The following is a 26,874-nucleotide window of genomic DNA, read 5'->3' as shown; positions in this document are numbered from 1 at the left end:
AAGTCCACATATAAGTAAATTGAATTGCAACTCAGAAGAGTAAAAGTAACTAGCAACTACCTTGTGTCTCAGTTCTTCTGCATAATGATCCTTGGGAATGGGTATTTTTATAATATAGGTAAAGAGCAGAGTCAGAATTTAAATAATTTTTCATGCAGCCAATGATTAGCAAAATAAGGATTTAGAGCCATATTTATCTGAATCCAATGTTCCTATTCCTTTCACTATATCAATATTCCTCAAACTGTCTCAAAGAAGTATTCTTGGGGCGCCTGGGTGGCTCAGTTGTTAAGCATCTGCCTTTGGCTCAGGCTACGATCCTGCAGTCCTGGAATCGAGCCCCATGTCTGGCTCCCTGCCCGGTGGGGAGCCTGCTTCTCCCTCTCCCTCTGTTCCTCCCATCCAGCTCATGCTCCACGCTCTCTGTCTCTGTCAAATATATAAATATATATATTTTTAAAGGTGTTCCTTGGTCAAATAGGTTTGGGGATTTCTGTTTAATATAACTTCCTCTTAGAAACTCAGAATGCAGATCAGTGAATTGAAGGCTTTGGTGAGAAGTTCTGCCATAAAAAATATGTTTAATTTGGATGGCCACTATTTCCCCTCAATTTATTAAACCATATAACCCTACAGTCTATGTAAAGACAGAGCCCATCTCATCGAGTCTTTCAATGTGGTTTTGTTCAGCATTTTCCATCTGTTGGTTTATTGAATAAAAGTAATCTACTCTTTGGAAATTTCTGAAAATCCCATGAAGAAAGCTATCGTGAAATAGCTTCAGATGGAGAGATCAGGGTAAACCTGGGGAAATGGAATATTTGAGTTTGATGCTAAAGCATGGTTTGGGTTTAAAGACTCAGAGAGGAATCAAAGACACTTCAGGAGGATAGAATAGCACAAAGCCAAAGGGCAGAGATGAAAAAGGCTGGAGCACTATAGGGGAGAATAGTTTACATGAATGGAGTAAAGAAATAAGACCATGGAATTAGATAGAAGAGAGACTCACAGAGAGCCTTGAATGGCAGCTGGAGAAGTTTGTTCTGTGGAGTGGGGAATCTGTAAAAATGGCAAATTGGTAAAATGATGTTTTTTTTTTCCAATGACAGATACTTTAGGAAAGTTAATCTTTCTCAACTAGTAAACAAGACTAATCTGATTTACTTTTAATGGAATTTTAATAATTTTAATTTTAATTATTATTAGAAAAGCTGTTTTCAGATTTCTGATCTTACACCAAGTCATTAATCTTAAAAGCTGGAGAGCAATATTCTTGGTGAACCTCTGAAAACACTGTCTGATGGTGGAAACCAACACATATATCCAAAATAATAATACTCATACCACTGGGTTTTCATTTTATATTTACCTTATGTAATTTAGAAATGAACATTAAGTGCAACTGTCTCTGGAGGGACCGCCACTTATAACAGTTCATACACAGGATACTGGGGACAGATACTTGCTTGTCTTAAAAGCATTGTATTTCATAATCTTAAGGAAACTTTTAAACCAAACTAGAAAGGCTCATTTAAAAAAAAAAAAAAAAAAGCAAACTTATCCAGGGCAATTATTGTTACAACCGGGATATTAGATAAATACCTACCTAATACACAACAACCTAGTAATTTCCTTAGATAAGAAAATAAATTCTTGTCCTGTATTTACTGACTTTTGGAAAGTTCTAAATTCATCAAGCCTTGGTTTCTTAAGTTACAAAATAAAGATATGAACATGGCTTGTGAGGAAAGAAATGGAATAACAGCTACAAAAGTATTCGAAATCTCTTAGATTAAATATATATACTAAATTAAATACACACACACATGCACACACACACACGCACACACTGTATAGTAATAACAATTATTTTGGGAATACGACGATACTCTATTCACAAAATTAGAACTGGAGTTACTAACATAGATTCGGGAGAGGGGAGGAGCACCATGATTGGAATTATATTAGACACACACCCACTTGAGAAAGACATGGCTAGCTGTGGAACTTTGCAGCAGAGCTGGGAGAATCAGGTCTGGATGGGGACATCAATCATCTAGGGCAATGCAGATCTGTCTATGATATGCAGTTTGACAGCAGCAATGAGTTTTAGTGATTTACCTTTAAGAGATTTACCAATCCTCTAGGATTCTCACTATATTAAACTGTAGATAAAGTGAAGTTACCCTGACAAGATGAGTGGAAGAGTCTACTTTTTTCTGTAGTCGAAATGCTTGCATAGCTCATCTATTACGAATTCCTTATATCCATATTCCATTTTACAGGTGAGATGGGAACATTAATCAGCTGAATGGAAATTATTAAACAAGTTAGCTCTAACTAATTTGAGGCTAAATAAGCAAACTTCCACATTTTAAAATTGGAAATTTAAGGGGCGCCTGGGTGGCTCAGTGGGTTAAAATTGGAAATTTAAAATTTAAAATCAATTTAAAATTGATGAGCACAATCTTGTCTTCTAGGGTCTTCCTTCACTTACCAACCAGAATGTGAGCTCTATCAGGGTAGAGATTTGTGTCAGTTACATGCTGTCTCTGTGGCATTACAATGAATATTTATTGAATTAATGAAAGAATATTTCCCCTAGGACATTATTAATACTTATTTAAAAGATATGTGATCCAAAAAAAAAAAAAAAAAGATATGTGATCATATCCAAATGTATTTTTTTTAAAGATTTTATTTATTTATTTGACAGGCAGAGATCACAAGTAGGCAGAGAGGCAGGCAGAGAGAGAGAGAGAGAGAGGTGGAAGCAGACTCCCTGCTGAGCAGAGAGCCCGATGCGGGGCTCGATCCCAGGACCCTGGGATCATGACCTGAGCCGAAGGCAGAGGCTTTAACCCACTGAGCCACCCAGGCGCCCCCCAAATGTATTTTAAAGGAAAGGAACTTTTAGTCATGATGGAAGTTGTACCTCCTTCCCTAGTCAGAAAGACACCATCAAACACAACTTTGAATTAAACTTGGAACCTGCTTGGCATTCACACTAAGAATGGGGCGGCAGGGGGAGCTGAGTTATCAAAATGTTTTTTAGATTCTTCGAAATTGTTTTTAATAGCTGAGTAAACGGAGGTCCTGTACCAATGAAAATAATTTTTCTTTGTCTTTTAAAGGAACTCTAATATACAAGAATGACTCATTAATTTACAATAAGAAGGAAAATTTAACTCATGAAATTCTAAGTAGAAATGAAAAATATTAGCATTTCATATTTTCAAGTGAGGAGTATGTATTTGAACTATTGCTGAGATACTGATTTTCAATTTTAACTTTATATAGGGACCGGAAAATAGCTATATGTTCTGATAGTTTTTCAAAATATTTCTATACATTCTGAGATTTCAAAAACCTTCAAAATATTCTATATATTCTGAGATCCTTGCTCAAATCATTCTACTATCATTTCAAAGGGAGGGATGATTTAATAAAAACAATGAAACCAAGTACAAAACAGCTAATTTTTTTCTTTTTCATACGGAGTATGTCTCTTTGTTCTTCTGTTGATTCCAAGTTACGTATATTTAGTTTTTGATAAACCTAAGGCTATAGGTAGAATTCCAGAAGACAATATTAATTCAGATTTGACAATAAAACCTTATTTTTAATTGATCCTTGGCAATTAACTTAATGGAGGGTATAATCTTTAGGGAAGCTCTGGTTCAAATTTTGTTTTTTTCAGTGACTAGATGTATGACATTAGGAAAATTCCTTTACTACCCTAAGTGTCATTTTCCTCAATAGGACAATTGGAATTAAAATTTCTAATTCAATGGGTTCTTTTAAGGATTCAATGAGATGATACATGTAAAGCTCTTTGTAGAGTAAACCCTTACTATGAGCTAACTAACAAGATTTCAGAAGCTAAAATGGTTTACACTATACTATGTTCTAAACAACTCCTCTCATTTCAGAGGCTTCGTGAAATAAAAGTCTGTTTTTCTATCACAACAGTCTTCAGGACAGCTGTCCCACATTAACTCTCTTAGTGATCCAGCCTGCATCTCTGCTGAGCCTATAGCCCCTCAACCACAGCTACTGAGCCAGGAGAAGAGAGCACAGAGAACACACACCTGCTCTTAAATGTCTTGGCTTAGCAGCAGGAACTTAACTTTCACACAGCTCATTGGCTAGAAGTAATCACCTGGGCCTGTGGAACCACTGAACTCCAGGACTTGTAGCACTCCCCTGTCCCCAGAAAGAACAGGAGAACTGGATAGGAGTATTATACATTATAACTGATAAAGCTACTTCAGTAGGAACAACAAGGCATTGAATTTTTAGGAAATCACAATGACACTGAAATATTAAGAATTACCAAGTCAAATGGAATATAAATAATTGTTTTCTGTGGTATGAAAGTCTTCACTGACAGAAGGAACAAAATGTAGATAAATTAGACTATAAGACCAAGAGGAAGAAAACTTGATTTGGGGTCCTGGAATGACTACTATCATGAGTAACTTTGGGTAGGCCCTTCCATTTCTTATTTTCTGAAACTTTAAATCAGTAAAAATAGGTAGCCCTTTCCCAGTGTACTTCACAGGACTGTTGTGAGGTCAAAAGAAATCTTTAAGAGAAGGTTCTTTTAGGGACAGACTGAGGGCAAGGACTGCCAGCTCTTTTATCTTTTTGGGAACACAATCTGATCATATCTTTTAGCTTCCTTTGTCTTAGAAGTGGCCACAAAAGCAATTCTGGACAATAGAATGGGAGTGGAAGGTCGTAGTACCTTTTCATGGGCAAGCTGGTGAAGAAGCTTGTGGGTCCCCTCCTTGCTGTCTTTCCCTTCCTGCTGGGTGTATGCAGAAGAGGATGAGGCCAGAGAGGATGACAGAACCACAAGATTAGAGGAGTCTGGGTCCATCCATACCTGACCAATGGGAACAGACCTGCCTTACAATCAAGGGCACCTTCCTGGAACTGGTATGTAAACAGATGTACCACTGTATCACTTTTGGGTTATTCTGTCTTTGGTGGGGTCTGTTACTGAGGCTTAGCATAATGCACATGTAAATGATATACACTATGAATAATACGCTTGGCTCACAGTGGGTTTTTCTAAATGACTACTGGATAAATGGATGATGAAAATACTTATTAACCTCACAATGCTTTTCTTTTTTTTACTATGATTCAGTGTTTAGCTTCAAATTGTTAAAAATACTCTTTTATTTGGCAACATCTTGTTAGATATACAGAGAATTTCTATTAATTCTGAGAGTTTTCAAGTATCTGAATGTGTGATTTTAATATTATGCTCAAAGTGCTATAAAACAGAGCAATTTGCTTGTTATATAACAAAAATCTCATTTTCAGAATGGTACGTTTGCAGTCTTTTTCAAAGTATCACTTCCAACATAAATGCTGAACAAACAAATTGATGTGAAACACTAGGTTTTAATGTTTAATTACCAGTATCATTTCTTTATAAGCAATCTCATTTTGGTGTTTTCATAAGAGCTAGAAAAACCTAATCTTGAACAACAGAACAGTGGCACCTGATTCTAAAAACTGTGTATGACTTGTAATGTATTCACGTCCATTTTGTACTAGCATCACAAAGAAAAAGAAGAAAAAATGATTGTTTCTTACCCTGAGCTCCAATTCACTGAGAGATATTTATGTACCTATATAACACCGTCAACTGAACAAAGAGCTTCAATCATGTATCTTTTCCTATCTCCAGGCAAAGTTTTGTTCTCCTTCCCTTCTTTTACAAATGTGTTTCCTTCAAAGGATACATACCCCACTGGATAAACAATCTCTATGAGAAAACAGGAAAGCTCGTTATTTAATATGTACAGTTCAGTGTCCTGAGTTTGGGAATCACAGTAAATAATATTTTGTGACGATATTCACACTTATAAAGATGATGACATTTTCATGATTAGCCATGTTTTTAGTAAAGGGAAATTAATGGGGAGGACTATCCCGTCTGAAAGATACATACAACATGCTGACAAACAAAACTGGGTTTCAGCATAAAATGTATATGTTATATAGACGGTATCCATATCCACCTAACTTCACTGTGTGAGTTTATATGCATATCATTCATCTAGGATTTTCTTTTTACCTACAAGTTGGAATGCATTTACTTCATACTCTATTATAAGCCCATTTAGTCACATTTCTGTCAGATCCCACTTGCATATTCAGTGTTGAATAAATCAGTGGTTAATAACCGTCCTTGAAAATGTGTTTGGAGATAAATAATGAACTGCTGTATCTGATCATAAATGTACATTTTTACTCTCAGAATCTTGAGCAAATAGATAGCCTGACCTATTACACAAATATATGGAAAGAGAGAAATAATTATAGAGCAATCATGTCAAAGGAGCCTGGTTTATTCTTATTGAATGGATACACTACAGACAAAAAAATAAAAAGTGTTACAACTTCAAAAAATTCCACTGCAAAGGAAATACTAAATGGGGATAGGGAGTCAACCTTTTCATCATAACTGCTTTTTGTCACATCTCCACGGGCTTGGGGCACGGGCCCAGCCCCACAGCGTGAGGAGCTGCAGGACGCTCACATTGCCTGCCCGGCTGGGCCGCCCCCTCGAAGGACCTGCTCCAGACGACCACGGGCTCGCTTTCAATTTACGGGAAGGTGGTCTGACAGGCAGACTGGGAGGACAGCCGAGATGGAAACACAGATCAAGTACAGATAAAAATATGTCCACCTTGAAATACACAAACAAGACTTTTAGGTAACAATGTGTGGGGAAGCCTCTATTGAAAAATGAGAAGAATACAATCACTTCTTTCTCATCAATGATTTTCACAGTCCCCTTCAGATTCCATCCCAGCCTCTCTCCATAATCCACTATGTGTGCACATCTTACATCTATACTCACTTAAATAATATAGATTTCTGTTCCTTCCCTGTATCTTATAAATGTCAACCTCCTCAAAGCTTTGTGCTACTCAGCAGGCTTCAAATTTGTTTTTAAAATCTATTATGTGGGTGATCCTCTAGCAATACTTTGAAGTACCTTCCCTATTAAAAGTGAAGAGGGATCAGGGGTCCTAAGAAGAGAAATAATGGTAGTTTATGGGTATTATTTCACACGTTCCTGACTATGAAATAATACTCTCTGCTTTAAAAAAAAAAAAAAACACATATGCAAAAGAAAAAACATCAAAAATAAAATCTAGAAGGAAAAAGGGGCCACATAAAATCTTGCTACAGGTTCATGTTTTATATAAAGCTGCAGTTGGGACTTTACAAAGGAAATCTCTGCACTTCTTATTTCTGGTTCAGAGGATTTACATGCTCTTTCTAATGATCTGGGCCTTCAGCACCGGGTAATGTCTCCCAGTCCCCAGCTTAGCCCTCATGCAAAATTGAAGCACTTTGGAGGCAGTTTAGTAGCTGCAGATGAATCTCAATGTGCAGGAAAAGGCATAATGGCTGTTTAGCACTTGCTAGAAGAAGCTGAGGAAATCAGGGGGAAAAATCTATTGAACTTAAGCCATCTGGGAAGCCAACTGAGAGCAACTGCATTAACAACGTGTTTACATTCCCATTGTGCTGCTAGGCCAAGCAAAAGTGTGTGTGTGTGTGTGTGTGTGTGTGCGCGCACGCGCGCGTATGCGTGCACTCGTGTGCACGTGCATGCTCACAGAGGGAATTATCAAGTGCAACTCCTTTGATTGTACTGGCTGTTTTCGTTTGGTTTTGGCAACTGTGCAGGGCAAAAATTTTCATTAGAAATGTGGCTATGAGAACGTTCAGGTCTCCATGAGACCGGGGGACTGTTGGAGGGTAGGGCTTGGAAGGATGCTACGGGCATGAAGAAAATGAGCAGTAAGCAGGAGCCTAGCTGTGCCGTGCTTTCCCTGTCTCTGGCCCACCGTACAACACAACAGATTGGGGGAGGCTGCAGAGAGCCAGTAAAGAACAGCTAGGGAATGGCTTTCGTTGCCTGTTACATTTATAGTTAACTTAGAAATACTGGCCAAATGAGGGAAAATAGCCAGGTAAATGCCATCAGTTTTGGCTCCCATCACCCCTACCTACGCGCTGTCGCCGTCACCTCGATACTTTTTTTCTTCACGGTATTTAATCAGCTATTTTTAGAGCACTGTGAGGTGCCCAGCAAAAGTGAGAGGAAGGTACAGATTTCCCCATGCGTTCTGCTTCTGTGCAAAGAGAGCCTCCCTTACTATTAACATACCCCACCAGAGTAGTGCATTTTGTTTTATAACTGATGAGCTTCCACTGGCACATTGTTATTATCATCCCAAATCCACAGTTTATGTTCAGGTTTGCTCTCGTTGTACATTCTACAGATTTGGAGAAATGTGATGACATATCCACCTTTATAGTGTCACACAAAGTAGTTTCACTAACTTAAAAATTCTCTGTGCTCTACCTATTCACCCTCTCTCCCCATACCTCTTGGCAACCACTGATCTTTTTAACATCTCCATAGTTTTGCCTTTTCCAAGATGTCATATAGTTGGAATCATATAGTAGATAGCCTTTCAGATTGGCTTCCTTTACTTAGTAATATGCATTTAAGTTTCCTCCATACCTTTTCATGACATGAGAGTGCATTTCTTTCTTTCTTTCTTTCTTTTTTTTTTTAAGATTTTACTTATTTATTTGACAGAGAGAGGCACAGCGAGAGAGGGAATACAGCAAAGGGAGTGGGAGAGGGAGAAGCAGGCTTCCTGCGGAGCAGGGAACCCGATGCGGGACTCAATCCCAGAACTCTGGGATCATGACCTGAGCTGAAGGCAGACGCTTAACAACTGAGCCACCCAGGTGCCCTGAGAGCTCATTTCTTTAAAGCACTGAGTAATATTCCATTATCTGGATGTATCATAGTTTACTTATCCATTCACCCACTGAAGGAGACCTCGGTTGTTTCCAAATTTTGGCAATTATGAATAAAACTGCTATAAAGATCTGTGTTTTTGCATGGGTACAGGTTTCCAACTTTTCTGGGTAAATATCAAGGACTGTGATGGTTTTACCATGAGGTAAGAGTATGCTTAGTTTTGATTAAAAAAATGCCAAAATGTCTTCCAAGTGACTATATTATTTTGCATTCCGACCAAAAACGAATGAGAGTTCCTGTTGCTCCAAATCCTTATCAACATCTGTTGTTGTCGGTGTTCTGAATTTTGGCCCTTCTAATAGACAGACAGTGGTATCTCATAGTCATTTCCATTTGCATTTTTCTGATGACATTGACATGTTTATTGCAACTTTTGGTGAGATATCTGTTAAGGTTTGTTGTGCTTTTGAACTGTTGCCCCCCAAAACCTATGCTCGCATTTGAATCCCAAGCAAAGTCTAACATTACCTTACTTGGCTAAGAGTCTTTGCAGATGCAATTAAATTAAGAATGTTAAGATCCTGAATTGGACCCCAATTCCAGTGATAAGTGCTCTTGTAAGAGACACACTGAGAAAACAGACATGGAATGGAAGGTGATGTGAGGAAGGAGGCAGAGATTAGAGTGATGAAACCACAAGCCCAGGAATGCGGGGCAGCCACCAGAGACATGGAACAGACCTTCCTTTAGAGTGCCCAAAGAGGGCGCTGCTCTGCTGCATTTCAGACTTCCAGCCTCCTCAAAACTGTGAAAATAAATTTCTGTTGTCTTAAGCACCAAAGTTTGTGATAATTTATTGTGGCAGCCCTAGGAAACCAATACAGTGACTAAGGGCATTTACTGTCTCCATTCAAGGAGTGGACAAGAATATGACAGAGCAAAAAGGTGAGGAAAGGCTGTCTGCCATGCAGTGTTTTTCTGGTTTCACAAATGCCCCATGGAATGGGTGTGGGGAGGAAGCCTTTTACTCACTAACGTCATTTCATACAGAGGGCATCGTTGTCTAGGATCATCAAGACTGTAGCTATAAAAAGAGGCATGTCATTCATTCCCTGCCATTCCTGGAATTGCCTTGTACAGAACATTCCCCTGGGTTTTTCCAGCTAAATTTTAATTCACTCAAGCCCCAGAGTTCCCCCCCTCTTCCCTCAGGAGGCTGCTATCCCTCAGTCTGAGAAGTTTAATAGGCAGAGACAGGCGAAAGGAAATTGCAGAAAGCAGGGGCTCTCTACCGTGTAACTCTATACTACATAACTATCAAGGGGTTTCATGAATTTTTTCTCATGATGAGAGGAGAACCCGAGCAAATGGTAAAGCATACTTTTTATTCTCTCTCTTTTCCCTCATCTCTTGCCCCTTTCAGACTGGGATCTCTTTAAGTGCATCAGGTCTTAGCTGTGTCTCTAGTTACAGAACCGAGAGAAGTATCTGGGGCATGGTTTTTGAATAGAATGTCAGTCTCTGTCCCCCCCTCTCTGCTGTACTTCCCAGCAGTGTCTCCTCTTGTCCCACTTCAACATGATTGTATGTCAGCATTGCTAGAGCTTAAAGTGAGTGAACAGACAGACAAAGAATAAGCTATGCCCTGTTCCCAATTAAATCATTCTCTCTGGGGTGGGGCCAGGACATAGGTGTTTTCAAAAATCCCCCCTGGAGATTGGCAAATGCAGTCTGGGTTGACAGCTAGCCTCCTTATCCTTTCTTGTTGCTCCTGCCTTCATGCTCTTGGAGATTTCTCCCCAGACTTGTAAAATCAGGTTAAACCCTTGATGCAATTAGGAATGAGTCCAAGACTTCCCTAACCTGAGTTGTTTCTCATTACTAGATATTATACGTCCTACGTGCTGTGCTTGCTTTTTTGCCAGACCATGATATTTTTGTTAATTGTAGCTTTCATGTTATCCATGCTGATTTTGTATCTCCAAATAGTGCTTTTCAGAGGAACTGTAAAGAGTGGGTATTTCAACAGGTATCCCCAAGATGGCTCTGAGAATGCCCTGCTGAGAGATGACTCTGGATTGATGATATTTGGGAGAGAAGACCAAAGGGTTCAAGGTGAGGAAAGCACTCTCCCCACATGTCTTAGCATTAGCTCCTTCACTGATTGTAGCATTTTTTAAACAAAAAAATTTCTGTTGTGTCTTTGAATGTGTAAAAAAAAATGCTGGGGTGCGGAGAGAAAAAATAGCATTGGAATTTTGAGCCAATCATTGTGAGAATATTGGCTAGTGAGATTTAGGGATACAGAGACTCGACTAGAACAGATCACAACATGTGACAACCCAGAATAAAAAAGGGCAACACCCTGGGTCATTATGTCATATAATTACCAGGCTGGCTTACTTATATTAGCACAATAGGTAACAACACCAATAAAGTGTATCTTAATTTTGACAGAAAGTCATACTTTTTATAAGCTAACCCTCTCTTTTAAGTTGAAATGGTTTCTTAAACTTCCTTAAACAGGACACTTAATTCATTTCATGCAACAATCCAGAACTCTGTGAAGTATGTTCCTTCTTGTGAAGATAAAGAATAAGAGACTCTCCTTAAACTCTTCACATGTTATAGCCAAAGGTTAAATTGAAAATACACTTCAGCTTTTAACACTGGTGCTATTCTCACTTTGAAGTGGGCATATTAAAACTCCAGGCCACAGCATATGCATGGTTGCTGGGCACACGGCAAGATTGCTATAGCAACACAATCACTGGTTTCACTCCTGAAATGCCCTGTTTGGGTAGCAAGCCATCGAGATGAAGAATGGTTCTTGGGCTCCTGCTTCTTATCGCAGCCTCTGTGTGGGCTTGGAGATGGGTAGCATTTGATTTTGCTCTTTCTAAACTGGGGAAAATAGACACATAAACAAACACACTCAAACACATATCCATATGTATATACTTGTATATCTACATACATATATAAATAGATATTCTTGACTAAATTTTATTAATCAATGCTTTCATCTTAACTGTGGGAAGACAAAGGAGTAATGCATTATAAGTAACCTTGCCCTAAGTGTTAATTGATGGGAAAGAATTCCTTTGTGTTCATTACATTAAAAACTCTGGTTGTATATAATTTTAGAAAATTTCTGTTTTCCTCTAATGAAGTGACAGCTCACTAAAACTGTACTGAAAGGTATAATGTTTCCTTGGCTCTACTTTGCAAGCATGTTCTGGGCTATATCTGTTCAAAAATACATGCTATTAAAATCTTCTATACAGTATGTAATTCAAACAGGACTAGTGTTCCCCATGGGGCAGAATTAAATTAAAATTACATAGTTCCACAAATATGGCACAGCCAGGGTCTGTGATGTATGTGCTGGTATATGTAAGTATTGGATATACTGATATATGTAAGTATTGGAAATGCCAAAAATGAACAAACAACAACATGAAAAACCTCACAAAAGCAACAGATTAGAAACAAAAGGAACCCAAATGGGTTGCCTAAAAATTTTCCAGTACTTACTTCTGTTTGTAAGGAAGGGAAAGAATGGAAATAAAACCCAAGTTTCTACACAGTGAGAGAGCCCGGATCAGTCAGCCAGCCGAGACTCATCTTCATGCTAGAATGAAGTGAGAGCAACAACTAAAATCTACATTCTGGAACTCTGACCCAAGCATGTATTTGTCATTGCAGCTGAGACGACGTCGGCCATGTTAACTCAGGTGTTTAAAGACTTAAAGTCAATGTGAAATAAAGATGAATCCATTGTGAGCACTAACAAGTAAGGAATAAGAAAAAGTATCTATTTCAAGATGATTGATATCCTTTATCTCTCGCCACGGTATCAGACTGACTTAGTGGAAAAGCCTTCATATCCTACATGGATCCTTGCTAATTTTCTATTTTTACTTTGGGGCCAGCCTGATACTGGAAAAAAAAAAAGTTGTTAGTTTCTGGTATTGAAAGAAGTACCTTTGGGAAGGAAATCAAATAAATAATTGGTTTATACTCCAGAATCATTTATCTTCATTGGCAGGCAAATAGATTACAGATACAAGGCTCTATTCTTGCAGAAGCAACACTCCCACTGACTTAATAAAAAAATTATGGAATGAAGTTCAAATAGAGTTTCCAAATTGTATGCATCATTTCCTAAACTTTAAACAAAGCCCATGGAATTAATATAATTCCTTTTGAAAATGTTCACTCTGTTAATGAGAACAGAGTTTAAAGTAATTATTTTACTTAGAGAAAAATGACTGATATGTGTGTACTTAATATGTAAAATAGCTCTTCTTATGGAAGACTATACTATCTTATCTATTCCTCAAATCACCTGTTCATGAACCATCTCAAATAAAAACATCACCTACATGTTTCACTAAATTTCAGTTACTCCAATTTAGTAGAATGAGTAGCTATAACCCCACAAAACAAACTTTTATTATCTCCGGCGCTTAGAGCCTTGTGTTGCAAAATTCATAACAGACAGAAGTTTATAAAACAGCATCCACACGATACCATTACAATATACTTGCAGAGACAAATATAAATATACATACACACATCTATAGTTACATATATGTATTTTGTAACATATGTATTATTGCATATGTATTTTATATACATATATTACCTATATGTATATATCAAATATATATTTATATATTATATATCTTAAATATATGCACATAACTCCATAAACAACACATTATAAGAAATTGTCATTTTTTTACCTCGAAAGTGATTGAATATTGATACTCTCTACTGGTTTAACTTACCACACATACACAATTCACACTTATGAGTATCATAAAAACGGAAGTACAAATAAGGGAAATGTAAACATGTTACTTTATCACTTGAGTTTTATAGAAGGTTTCATCCCCAATATTGCATTTGAGATACTACTTTAAGCATGAATAGGATTTTGATAGAAGTAGGATAGGCAAAGTACAGGGTAACGGATCATTAATCCATACATACCTACTTACTGAGCTCCTGCTAAGTACCAACACGAAGTCAAGGATGGAAACAGAATAGTGAAAAAGTCAGACATAATCCTTGATTTCATGGAGCTTACTCTTGAGTTTATAATATCTAGATGGAAGGGGAGAGGTAATTTGAGAAAGGAAACATAACTGTCCCTCTCAAGGATCTAACATTAGTTAAGACAGGAAGTAAGCAGACTTTTTCTCTTAAGTTCCCTATGACTTAGGTAGGACCAATAAGTCCAGATAACAGAAAGTTGATTATACTCAACTTAATGAAGAGCATGTCAGTAATGCATTGAGTTTAAATGCCTGCCATAGTCTCATAACTTAAATTTCTATGATTCCAAGACAGCAAAATGTACAGAAAAGAGCGTTCACATGCGTTTAATACAATCTGAACAAATCTCATCTAGTTTCCCTTTAAAAATGTATGAGCAGGGGCGCCTGGGTGGCTCAGTGGGTTAAGCCTCTGCCTTCAGCTCAGGTCATGATCTCAGGGTCCTGGGATCGAGCCCCGCATCGGGCTCTCCGCTCAGCGGGGAGCCTGCTTCCCCCTCTCTCTCTGCCTCTCTGCCTACTTGTGATCTCTCTCTGTCAAACAAATAAATAAAATCTTAAAAAAAAAAAAAGAAAATGTATGAGCAGCATCTCCTAAATCATGTCCTGGTAATGACATTAATGTCTCATGATATTTTAATAGAGGTTCTGTGAAAAGGAGTTCAGTTGCCAAATATGATGAGGTTAAAAGTTTTCCAATGCAGAGCTTTCCTGGGACTTTTAGAGGAAAATATACTTTATACTTTTCTCCAAGAGGGGAATATAATTATCACAGTGTTTCCTAAAATATTTGACCACAAAGCTTTTGCTTCTTTTTTTGTTTTTGTTTTCCCAAATAGCACTTATAAGACAAATAGCACTTGTTTTCCCAAATAGTGCTTACAAGACAAGCACTTACAAGTTCACAGAACACAGTTTAAGAGGAAAAAACAAATTTGCCCAGCGTTGAGGACATGTGGTGGAAGAGAAATGACTAGAAGAAGGTTTTCTAGTAACTACCTGGAGAATGGTTTTCTGGGAGAAAAGGCTGAAACCAAGAAGGTGTTGGAGGCTAAATCATCTAAGAGGCATATAATAAAGGCCTATATATACACTAGGGGGGTTATAGCAAGAATTAAGAACAGAAGGATGTTTTGTAGGAGAATTCTGAGAAGAACTGTCAGTAGCTGATAATCACTTTGTTGGAGTAAGGGATGAAGCTGACGTTTCTGTTTTTGGTGACAGAATGGAGAGAAGAAGTATCTGAAATAGGAATAGAAGAGGAGAAAAGAAAAAATCAGTCACGCCACTCTTGCAACAAACAGAAACCTGAGTGAGCACAGCATATCTGCAAAAGCTCTTCCTGGAGTAAAGGCAAATTCACTTAAATTTGTGCCCAGTTCTGGCTTCTCTTCATCGTTTTTTGTTTGTTTGTTTGTTGTCTGTTTGTTTTTTGTTAAGGCTCACTCTTTTGCTATTTGGCAAAATATTAAAGACCTTTAAGAATAAAAAGAATCAAATCCTAAGCACTGGTTAAAGCTATTCCATAATGAGAAAGGGCTCAGGTACAGAAAATCTGACACAGAAAGGCAGGTGGAAGAATGAAAGATAAATATTTAGTTGACATGCTGAACCAGAAATTTTCTCGAGGAAAGGGGAAAATGTATTCATAGATTTTTTTTTTAGACAAACTGTTATGTGTTCAGTAGCTATGGCAGAATTTAGGTAGACCTTACTGGGTACAGGGCCAAGACAAAGAATTCAGAGAGCCCTGGGTTCATATCCTTGCTTGGCTACCTCCTAGCTATGTGATTTGGGGCACGTTAGTTTCTCTACCTTGTTGAGCCTCGGCTCTCTTGTTTACAAAAGGAGAGTTCCAGAAATTATCTCATAAGACTGTCATGATAACTAAATGGCAGAATACACATATGGCATTCAATATAAGACTTGGAACTTTTTATTGTTGTTGAGTTGGTCCTACAATATTGGTCCTATAATATTTTGCTAATGTGAGAATAATTAAAGAGGAGAAGGGAAAACCTCGGGGATTATTAAAATTTCAAACCAACCGAGGTTTTCTAACCTCCCTGCTTTTTTGTAGAGGAGAAATATTTGCTTTTCGATGGTAAATCTTAGGTACCATGGAAACAAGGGTTGAAAAGACTTCAAGTAAATAGAAAGCAAGCAGTCAAGCCTGAGTTTTTCTTAAAAATGTAACCATACAATTTTGAGCAGATCAAGATTTCTATGGAACTCTGAAAGAACATAGATACTTATTACTATATTATCAAATCAAGAGCTTCTGACTATTTAAGTTTTCAGAACCATCTAATATATACTGCTTTCCACTTTTCTGTTTCTTATATTACATATTTGCAAGAAATGCCAATGTGGTTTAAATGGTGGAAGGCAAACATTAATAGTAATAAAAGATCTTTAATCAGTACATTTTTATCATCAATGGTATAGCTTTGCTCAGTGAATACAAATCATTGTTTACTTCATATTTCAGAAATGGAGAGTCTATTTAACACCTACATAATTTAAAAGGAAGAATTTTGTGAGTTGGAGGAGAAATTTCTTTTTTTCTTGCATGTTTTGTAGTTTTTCAATGAGAAGTTACCTTTGATGAGGATTTTAGAAAATGTATTTAACTTTTTAATGTATCCGATTTCTACTGAACATGCTTCCAAATATTATTATTCTAAGGCATAGTTATCTATAAAAACAAACTCATTTGCAATGACTTCTCTCTCTCCTGCATCATCCAAAAACCATCTGATTTTTTAAATGCTGAGACATTCCTCTGATTTGTAACATACTTTAAGACTTGATGTGTTCTAATGTTTCTTGCTGTTAAGAACCACTAATCCCCCAATAAGACTATAGTCAAACTGTATTAAGTGAGGAGTTGAGAACTAAATTTGCAGGTGAATCCAACTTCAGGAAAAAAAAAAAAATCCCCAAAACCAAGTATTTCAGTTTCAATACCATTTATAATCCTTCTCACCTCATGGGAAAGCAAAGAGCTCTAATATAAGAAGCCCACAAATTTTCCCCCAATACTTGTTCAGATTGGGTATTTATGATAATAGGCAAAGAAATGCAATTGAAATGGTTTGGATTTTTTCTTCAGGTTTCATTATTTATTATGAAAATAACACATTCACAGGGTTGGGGGACAAAACCAAAATTAGAAAAGAAATCTCTCACCCCGGAATTTGAGCTGTCAACTGCTTATATGTTTCTCCAAAACATTCCAATGCATAGAAAAATGTATCTGCATCCTTTACGTAATGAGGACATATTACATGTAGTGTTCTGTACTCTGGTTTTCACTTCAAATTTTATGTGAGAGATTTTTCAACAACCTTGCATATAGAGAAACCTCATTATTTTAAAAAGCATCACTATACTCCATGTAGGGATGATCAGTCTTCAATATGCCTCTCCAATAAGGGTGCAATCAATTCCAAAATCAATTCCAAAATTCATTTGGAATTTTACTTTTAGATCCTAAATTTGTAATTACTGAGTGAAAGCATATATACTTTTTTTTTAAACATTTTTTTTTTAAGATTTTATTTATTTGATAGAGAGAGAGCACGTGGGAGCACAGGCAGAGTGTCAGGCAGAGGCAGAGGGAGAAGCAGGCTCCCTGCCGAGCAAGGAGCCCGATGTGGGACTCGATCCCAGGACCCTGGGATCATGACCTGAGCCGAAGGCAGCTGCTTAACCAACTGAGCCACCCAGGCGTCCCAGCATATATACTTTTAAGTATTGGTAGGTATTTTCAAATTGGCCTTCAGAAAGATTGTACCAATTTGCAATCTCACCAACAAGGATGAGATATTCCCCATATCATTCTTTTACCAACACTCCATACTAACTGTTTTGATCTTGATAATATCTTAAATGCTTATTTACCAGTTTGCATTTCTTTTTCTGTATCTTCATGTTCAACTACTGCTTAATTTTCCATTGGGTTGCTGACCTTTTCCTTAAATATACCTTAAGAACTAGTAATATATTAATTAAATTAGTCCTTAGATTAATGTATGTCCACAGATATATTCCTGTGTGTGTGTATTTGTCCGCTGGCTTTGTGGTTTTCTTGCTTTGGATATTCAAATTTATGAATGCTTTCTTCAAGGGGAGGAGCAAGATGGCAGAGAAGAAGGAGACCTAAATATCATTAGGTCCCAGGAGTTCAGCTAGATAGTTATCAAACCATTCTGAACAGCTACAAACTCAACAGGAGAGAGAAGAGAAGAGCAGCAATTCTAGGAACAGAAAATCAACCACTTTCCAGAAGGTAGGACATGCAGAGAAGTGAATCCGAGGCAATATTTCGGAAGATAGACTGGGAGGAGGGACGAGCTCCCAACAAGCGGTGGAGCTGCAGAACACAAAATTGGAACTTTTAGAAGTCTGTTCCACTGAGGGACATCGCTCCACAGGCTAAGTGGGGGGTGGGGCCCTCGCGAGGACAGTGTGGTCTCAGAATCCATGGGGTTACAAAAAGACCAGGGGTGCCTGAGTGCAGCAGAGCTCCCAGGTATCAGAGCAGGGAAGCCAGCTGCAGAGACAGAGCCGAGGTGGGAGCTTTCAGCTCGGGGTTACTTTAAACCATGATCTGTGGCACAGTTGGGCCACTACCCTTCAGGCAGGGACCCAACAAGCAGCAGATCCAGGGAGACTCACCTTCCTCCTCTGGGAGGAGTGGCATGGGAGTGCACTGCAGGAATCTGCTGGGTTTGGAGACTCCAGAAGGAGCCATGTGCCAGAGACAGAAATGCTGGGTCACAGGCTGGGTGAGCATGGAGTGCACCCACACACCAGGGAGATGGGAGGGATTGACTGCTTTTCTCTGAGGCCGCACTGAGGAGTGGGGCCCTGAGCTCTCGGGTCCTCCAGGGCTGGAGACTGGGAGGCTGCCTTTTCATTCCTGTCCTCCAAAGATGTACGGAAAGCATTTAGGAAATGAAAGCTACCAAGAGTGAACCCGAGTAGATTAATTAGTCTGGCCCCTGGCAAGGGCAGTGCAATTCCACGTTGGGCAAAGACATTTGAGAATCACCACAACAGGCCCCTCCCCCAAAAGAGCAGCAAGAACATCCAGCCAAGACCAAGTTCACAAATCAATGAGAACTGTGGAACTCCAGAGCTAGGGGAAAGCAACACAAAGAATTCGTGGTTTTTTTTCCCCATGATCCTTTAGTTTTCCAAAGTTAAATATTTTTAATTTTTTTTTCTTATTCTCTTTTTAAAATTTTTCATCTTTCCAACTTATTATTTTTAACTATTTTATCTTATCAATACCTTTTTAAAAATCTTTTTACGTTTTCCTTGTTATAGTCATATTTTATCCCTTCATTGTATTTAAGCTTATTTTTTGTATACATATAGGTTTTTTTTTTTTTAATTTTGGGATACAATTTCTTCTAATCAAAATACACCCTAAATCTAGTGCATGGCTTTATTCTAGTCTCTAGCCTAAGCACATTCTTTCCTCTTTTTTTTTTCTTTTCTTTTTTCAATGAACTTCCTATCTTATCAATTCCTTTTTTTAGAATCTCTTTTTTAATTTTCTTCTTTACAGTCATATTCCATTTCTTCATCATTTATATATATATATATATATATATATATATATATATATATTTCTTTCTTTCTTTCTTTCCTTAAAATTTTGGGAGGTAGTTTCTTCTAACGGACCAAAATACACCCAAAATCAAGTGTGTGGCTCGATGGCTAGGGACCTAATCCCTATGGATATTAGTAGTATGTCAGAACTAGAGTTCAGAATGATGATTATCAAGGTGCTAGCTGGACTCAAAAAAAGCATGGAAGATATTAGAGAATCCCTTTCTGGAGACATAAAATTCCTTCCTGGAGAAATGAAAGAACTAAAATCTAAACAAGTTGGAATCAAAAAAGCTATTAATGAAGTGCAATAAAAAAATGGAGACTCTTATTGCTAGGATAAATGAGGTAGAAGAGAGAATTAGGAGACTGAAGCAGTCATCAAAAGTCTCCCAACAAATAAGAGCCCAGGGCCAAATGGCTTCCCAGAAGAATTCTACCAAACATTTAAAGGAGAATTAATACCCATACTCCTAAAACTGTTCCAAAAAATAGAAATGGAAGGAAAACTTCGAGACTCATTTTATGAGGCCAGCATCACCTTGATCCCAAAACCAGACAAAGACCCCATCAAAAAGAAGAATTACAGACCAATATCCTTGATGAACATGGATGTAAAAATTCTCACCAAAATACTAGCCAATAGAATCCAACAGTACATTAAAAGGATTATTCACCATGACCAAGCGGGATTTATTCCTGGGCTGCAAGGTGGTTCAACATCTGTAAATCAATCAATGTGATGCAGTACATTAATAAAAGAAAGAACAAAAAAGCATTTGACAAAGTACAGCATCCTTTCTTGAGCAAAACTCTTCAAAGTGTAGGGATAGAGGGTATATACCTCAATATCATCAAAGCCATCTATGAAAAACCCACCACAAATATCATTCTCAATGGAGAAAAACTGAGAGTTTTTCTCCTAAGGATAGGAACACAGCAGCAAAGTCCACTATCACCACTGCTATTCAACATAGTACTAGAAGTCATAGTCTCAGCAATCTGACAACAAAAAGAAATAAAAGGCATCCAAATTGGCAAAGAAATAAAACTTTCACTCTTTGTAGATGAGATGATACTTTATGTGGAAAACCTGAAAGACTCCACTCCAAAACTGCTAGGACTCATATAGGAATTCAGTAAAGTGTCAGGATATAAAATCAATGCACAGAAATCAGTTCCATTTATATACACCAACAGCAAGACAGAAGAAAGAGAAATTAAGGAGTTGATCCCATTTACAAATGCACCCATAACCATAAGATACCTAGGAATAAAACTAACCAAAGAGGGAAAGAATCTATATCCAGAAAACTATAAAGTACTCATGGAAGAAAGTGAGGATGACACAAAGAAATGGAAAAATGTTCCATGCTCATGGATTGGAAGAACAAATATTGTGAAAATGTCTATGATACCTAAAGCAATCTACACATTTAATGCAATGCCTATCAAATACCATCCATTTTTTTTTCAAAGAAATGGGCAAATAATCTTAAAATTTATATGGAAACAAAAAACCCTGAATAGCCAGAGGAATGTTGAAAAAGAAAACTAAAGTTGGTAGCATCACAATTCCAGACTTCAAGCTCTGTAACAAAGCTGTAATCATCCAGATAGTATGGTATTGGCACAAAAACAGACACATAGATCAATGCAACAGAATAGAGAGCCCAGAAATAGACCTTCAACTCTATGGTCAAGTAATCTTTGACAAAGCAGGAAAGAAGGTCCAATGGAAAAATGACAGTTTCTTAAAAAAATCGTGTTGGGAAAATTGGACAGCCACATGCAGAAGAATGAAACTGGACCATTTCCTTACACCACACACAAAAATGGACTCAAAATAGATGAAAGACCTCAATGTGAGACAGGAATCCATCAAAATCCTTGAGGAGAACAGAGGCAGCAACCTCTTCGACCTCAGCTACAGCAACTTCTTCCTAGAAACATCACCAAAGGCAAGGGAAGCAAGGGCAAAAATGAACATTGGGACTTCATCAAGATTAAAAGTTTTTGCACAGCAAAGCAAACAGTCAAGGATACCAAAAGACAACTGACAGAATGGGAGAAGATATTTGCAAACGACATATCAGATAAAGGGCTGGTGTCCAAAATCTATAAAGAACTTATCCAACTCAACACCCAAAGAACAAATAATCCAATCAAGAAATGGGCAGAGGACATGAACAGACATTTCTGCAAAGAAGACATCCAGATGGCCAACAGACACATGAAAAAGTGCTCCACAACACTCAGCATCAGGGAAATACAAATCAAAACCACAGTGAGATACCACTTCACAACTGTCAGAATGGCTAAAATTAAAAGTCAGGAAATAACAGATGCTGGCAAGGATGCGGAGAAAGGGGAACCCTCCTACACTGTTGATGGGAATGCAAGCTGGTGCAATCACTCTGGAAAACAGCATGGAAGTGCCTCAAAAAGTTGAAAATAGAGCTACCCTATGACACAGCAATCACACTACTTACTGGGTATTTGCTCTAAAGATACAAATGTAGTGATCTGAAGGGGCACGTGCATGTGAGTGTGTATAGCAGCATGTTCCCAATAGCCAAACTATGGAAAGAATCTAGATGTCCTTTAACAGATGAATGGATAAAGAAGGTGTGGTATATTTATATATAGTGGAATACTATGCAGCCATCAAAAAAATCTTGCCATTTGCAACAATGTTGATAGAACTAGAGGGTATTATGCTATGTGAAATAAGTCAATCAGAGAAAGACAATTATCATATGATCTCTCTGATATGAGGAATTTGAGAGGCAGGGTGGGGTTGCGGGGGGTGGGGTAGGGAGAGAAAAAATGAAACATGATGGGATCAGGAGGGAGACAAACCATAAGAGACTCTTAATCTCATGAAACAGAGTGTTGCTGAGGGATGGGGGGATAGGAAGAGGGTGGTGGGGTTATGGACATTGGGAAAGGTATGTGCTATGGTGAGTGCTGTGAAAAGTGTAAGCCTGATGATGACCTGTACTCTTGGGGCAAATAGTACATTATATGTTAATAAAGAATAAAAATTAAAAAAAAAATTTTTTTAAAAGAATGCTTTCTTCTAAGACTTCTTTATTTTGTCTTTATTAAAAGGGCTTTGCCCATGACTAAAAACAACCAATCAACCAACTACCCAACACATTGCCAAGATTTTCTCCTGGTGATGTTAGTGATGATCATAGCAGTGGCGGTGGTGATAATGATGATGACATTAAGCCCTGACATCAAGAATTTATTTTATTCAAACAAATGAGATAAAATCCAAGATTTATTTCTTTATTCATTAGCTTATTTCATTCATTCAATTTCCAACCGCCTACTTTGTGGACTGAAAAACAATCTTAACACATTGTAAATGCCTTAACTGAGTGTTTCCTGGTCCCTTTTTAAATCCATTAATCTGTATGTCTTATTCTCTGCTCAGATAAAACTCTTCGCTTATTTAGTTTTGCAATATATTTGCAAGGAGCTGAGGCTCCCTCATTATACTATTATGTCAGAATTCTTCCAGCTGTTTTCACAAATTTCTTTTCATACAATGTTGGTGGAATTTTTAATTCATTTATAAACAGTAAACACCTAAAATATATTATATTTCTACATTTTAAGGTTTTCATATTGTACAAAGACTGCAATTCTGAAATAATCCAGAAGAGACTTTTTTTTTAAGTTGCCAGAATTGTATAAAATATATATATATATATATATATATATATATATATATATTTTTTTTTTTCAATAATAAGGTAAGTTTTTCCATTTGTTTAAATCACATTTTCATAATCTGAGTAGCATTTAAAGTTTTTCCTTCTAAAATTCTGCAATTTTTTGTTAACTTTATACATACATATTTTCTTGTACATAGTTATTGCAAGTGATATCTTTTATTCCATTACAGTTTGAATGGCCATCTATAAAAGAAAAGTTGATGGGTTATATGAGTCTTTTTTTTTTTTCAGCCACTCTTCTGTATTCTCTTGACGTTTTTTCAGTTTTTTATTTAAAAATGCTTTTTCCAGATATATAAAATCATACTATTTGTCAAAAATGATCAGTTTTTCCACTTTTTAAAACAATTTTTATATTTTTCAGTTATTTGTCTTGCCTAATTGCACAGGCTAGTACGTTAAGAACATACCAGATAGTACTGATATCTGAGGGCATCTTTGTTTTTTTCTAACTTGAAAGGTTAATACATTTGTCTGGATGTTGGCTTTCTTGTAAACTTTTAGATGAAATGAAAGGCAGCCCAAAGGTAGACTGCTTTCCACTCCATCCGTGAACCTGAGGAGCGTTGGGCAAGCATTGGCGGCTGCCAATTCTTCCCTTAATTCTCATCTGTCCTATCCTGAAGTTGAGGAGAAACATGCCACATAGTTCCATTTATAACTGTTTTATGAGGTATTTTTAATAATTAATATATGTAATGTTAATTGATTTTATGTGGAAATAATAAAAAACAGTGTTTTAAGAAGGGAAATGTCTTACTGACCTACCTATGTTCACACACGTGTACGTATATATTACCAACATGGCATGAAGCTGGCAGAGGAGCTCAGTATCAGAGTAGTTTTGGTTTTATTCCTAATCTTCCTGTATAGACATTTTCATTAATTCAGTAAAGAGAAGCCTAAATATGTTTGTGACTTTCATCTTAGCTTTTGTGATGTCTTTCTTTTGCCTCTTACCATTAAAACTTGTGTGTCTGAAATCTTTACAAGTAAATGAGCTGAAACAAATAAAACTAATTCACTTGGGATTTTGTAGACATCTGGTGGAGTTATTTTCTGAGTAATTAGAATGAGAGGTGGGATGATTCCCTGAAGTAAAGCTACCGTACAGTTGGATACCCGTTCATTTCCACAGCCATCAGATTGCAGGCAGTGAGCATATTGATTCACAAATTGACAAACAATTATGTAGAGCTGCCACCTGATTTTCTAAGACCATTTGTGTTTTATCAGTATATGCTTCACACACTTTTCTAAAAGATGCCTTTTCTCTGTCCTCTCACAGTCTGTTCCATTTCATTATGTCCCATCACCTCAATGTGCCCTTCACATGGTTAGAGGCAGCGAACATAGATCTCCCTCAAGAGCTGCTCTCTGCTCAACCTTGGTTAATCCAACATTTGGATACAAATATGAATGAGTTACAATCTGGCTTTTGACAACATATACCTATTTTGGTAGGTACAGATAAAGAAAATAAAGATATTGAAATGCTTCCTATTTAGCTTGGAAATGTTCAGTGAAATCTTACTATTTAAGATATGTCTTAATATTATAAATCATAGATCTGGAATGGATTTGAAAATTCCATTGTTATTTGTTCCAATTGTTATTCTCACCGTTAGAGAGCAAAAGCACTTAAACCACTGTAGAAAGATACACATCTTTTCAGTTTATAATAACTGTAAGAGATTATACAATTATCTTGAGTCACCCATCATAGAATAAAAAGATGCTATCAAGAAAGCTTCCTTTTTCGCCAATCTAAATCCCACAGGTTATTAAAATCTACTTTATTTTCTCTCTGCCTTTAGTATTTTACTGTCAGGGATAATATTTGCAGAGCAGTAAAGTCAGGCATTTTCACCATGCCAGGAACAGAGATAATCTGATCAAGGCCCACCCAGATGGTGGCTACACTCACCCCTTTGCCTCTTCCTGGATCCCACACTATCATTGTTCTCAGTCACTCTCAATTTAACTTTACATAAGAGATAGATAATTAGGATTTATTTTCAGATGTAAGCCAAGGACACGGGATACTTTTAATCTGCAATGTTTACAAATTGTTTAAAAATACAAGGGGAAATTATGCATATGAATTGACATTTGATAGTTGTAAATAAAAACGACAAACTTATCCTCAATTGAATATGTTCCCCAATCTCAGGATTTTAGACCTGACAACAGAACTGACACATGAGTGAAATTCATCTTTGACTAGGGCACTTGCCAATCATCCCATCTATTCATTTTTCTCATTTATCTTTTTCAGGATGAACTAGGTCCATCAGGAATCAAGTCAAGATTTATTGATCACATTTTACTTTGCAATGCATGGAATGAGACCACCAGATTCTACCCAGACTGAACCAAAACTTTTGCCAAAGGATAAATGCTCTATTTTTATTCTCACAATTGAAAGAACAGTATGACATCATGCCGAAGTGGTGAGTTAGTGAATACTCAACAGTAGTCCAAATGCAGCAGAAAACTCACCAGAGGTTTCGTCTACTCTCTCATCTACTATGTGGTCCTTCTGATGAACCCATTCACTATTGCACTTGAAGTAGATCTGGGTGGCGGGACTGGCTTTACAATACAGGTTCACAGGCTTATTCTTCACAATATAAGCTTCTTCAGGCTCAATAAGAAAATGTGGTAGAGGTTCAGGTGGATCGGATGGAAAGGTTTCTGGGAGTTCATGAAAAAAGTCATCGTCTGGTGAAACAAGAAGAAAGTGGAAAACAGTCAAATCATAGTAGCCACTTGCCATTTATTTGATATTCACTTAAAAATAATGACTCATAAATGATCTAATTAAGGATGTGTGTGCCTGCTATGCACCTGCTGTGCATTAGGTCCCTTACTGGTTGTACAAGTAATTTTTTGGTTATTATTCTCATTTTTATGCATGGTGAAACTCAACATCAGGGAAGGTAAATATCTTGCCCAAGCATGCAAGTAGTAAATAGCACAACTGGAACTAGAACCCAGGTTTGTCTCACTCAAAAACTGTGATCTTCCCCATATAGTACTACACCTCCCACTACACAGTGTTCCCGTTGAGAGCTGACAAAAGCAAAATGGTTTCATTAGAAAAATTTGTTTGAAAAATACAAGGCTCATAGGTAAACCATCAGTTCTTTGCATGAAGCTGAGAAGGAATACTGGGAACATGAAATTAATGATCTTCAAGTTCAGATTCAAACCTATCTTTGTTTTCAAAAGATACCACTGCATGACATTGTCATTCACTTATTCATTCATTTAACCAAAGGTATTTATTGAGCTCAGGATTATTCTCAGCACTAGAAAGAGAGATAATAATATTGAGTCAGTCAACAGTAAATTGATAGTAGAGCCTAGAGCCTAGCAATGTTGTTTGGTCTTATTTAGAAACCATACCTCAAATATCAGATGTATGATATGACTAGTCAAACCTATCCTCATTAGAATATTACTGAGTATTAGCAAGGACAACAATAGTCAATAGTTTCATTTCCTATAATACTGAAAATTATCAAATATGTTGCTCCCACTTTGCTGCTTCAACATCACTGAATAAACAAAACTCCAAAACCACTTGAGATACTTATACACTTTGAGGTAT

General features: G+C 37.2%; 1 protein-coding gene across 2 annotated transcripts in view; it reads right to left on the bottom strand.

Moving 5' to 3' along the window:
- The window catches only part of LOC111155624 (unc-5 netrin receptor C), a 354,147-nt gene that overhangs the window by 129,562 nt on the left and 197,711 nt on the right, over nucleotides 1-26,874 (bottom strand). For both annotated transcript variants that reach the window (XM_022515897.1, XM_022515904.1), the window contains exon 2: nucleotides 25,761-25,982. In XM_022515897.1, coding sequence (XP_022371605.1) covers nucleotides 25,761-25,982 — 222 coding nt within the window. The remainder of the gene's footprint in view (nucleotides 1-25,760; nucleotides 25,983-26,874) is intronic.

This window comes from Enhydra lutris, unplaced genomic scaffold, assembly GCF_002288905.1.
Source record: "Enhydra lutris kenyoni isolate GAN:26980312 unplaced genomic scaffold, ASM228890v2 scaffoldscaffold3, whole genome shotgun sequence".
Lineage (NCBI taxonomy): Eukaryota > Metazoa > Chordata > Mammalia > Carnivora > Mustelidae > Enhydra > Enhydra lutris.
Note: the sequence above shows the minus strand (reverse complement) of the source record. Positions and strands in the feature narration are given on the sequence as shown.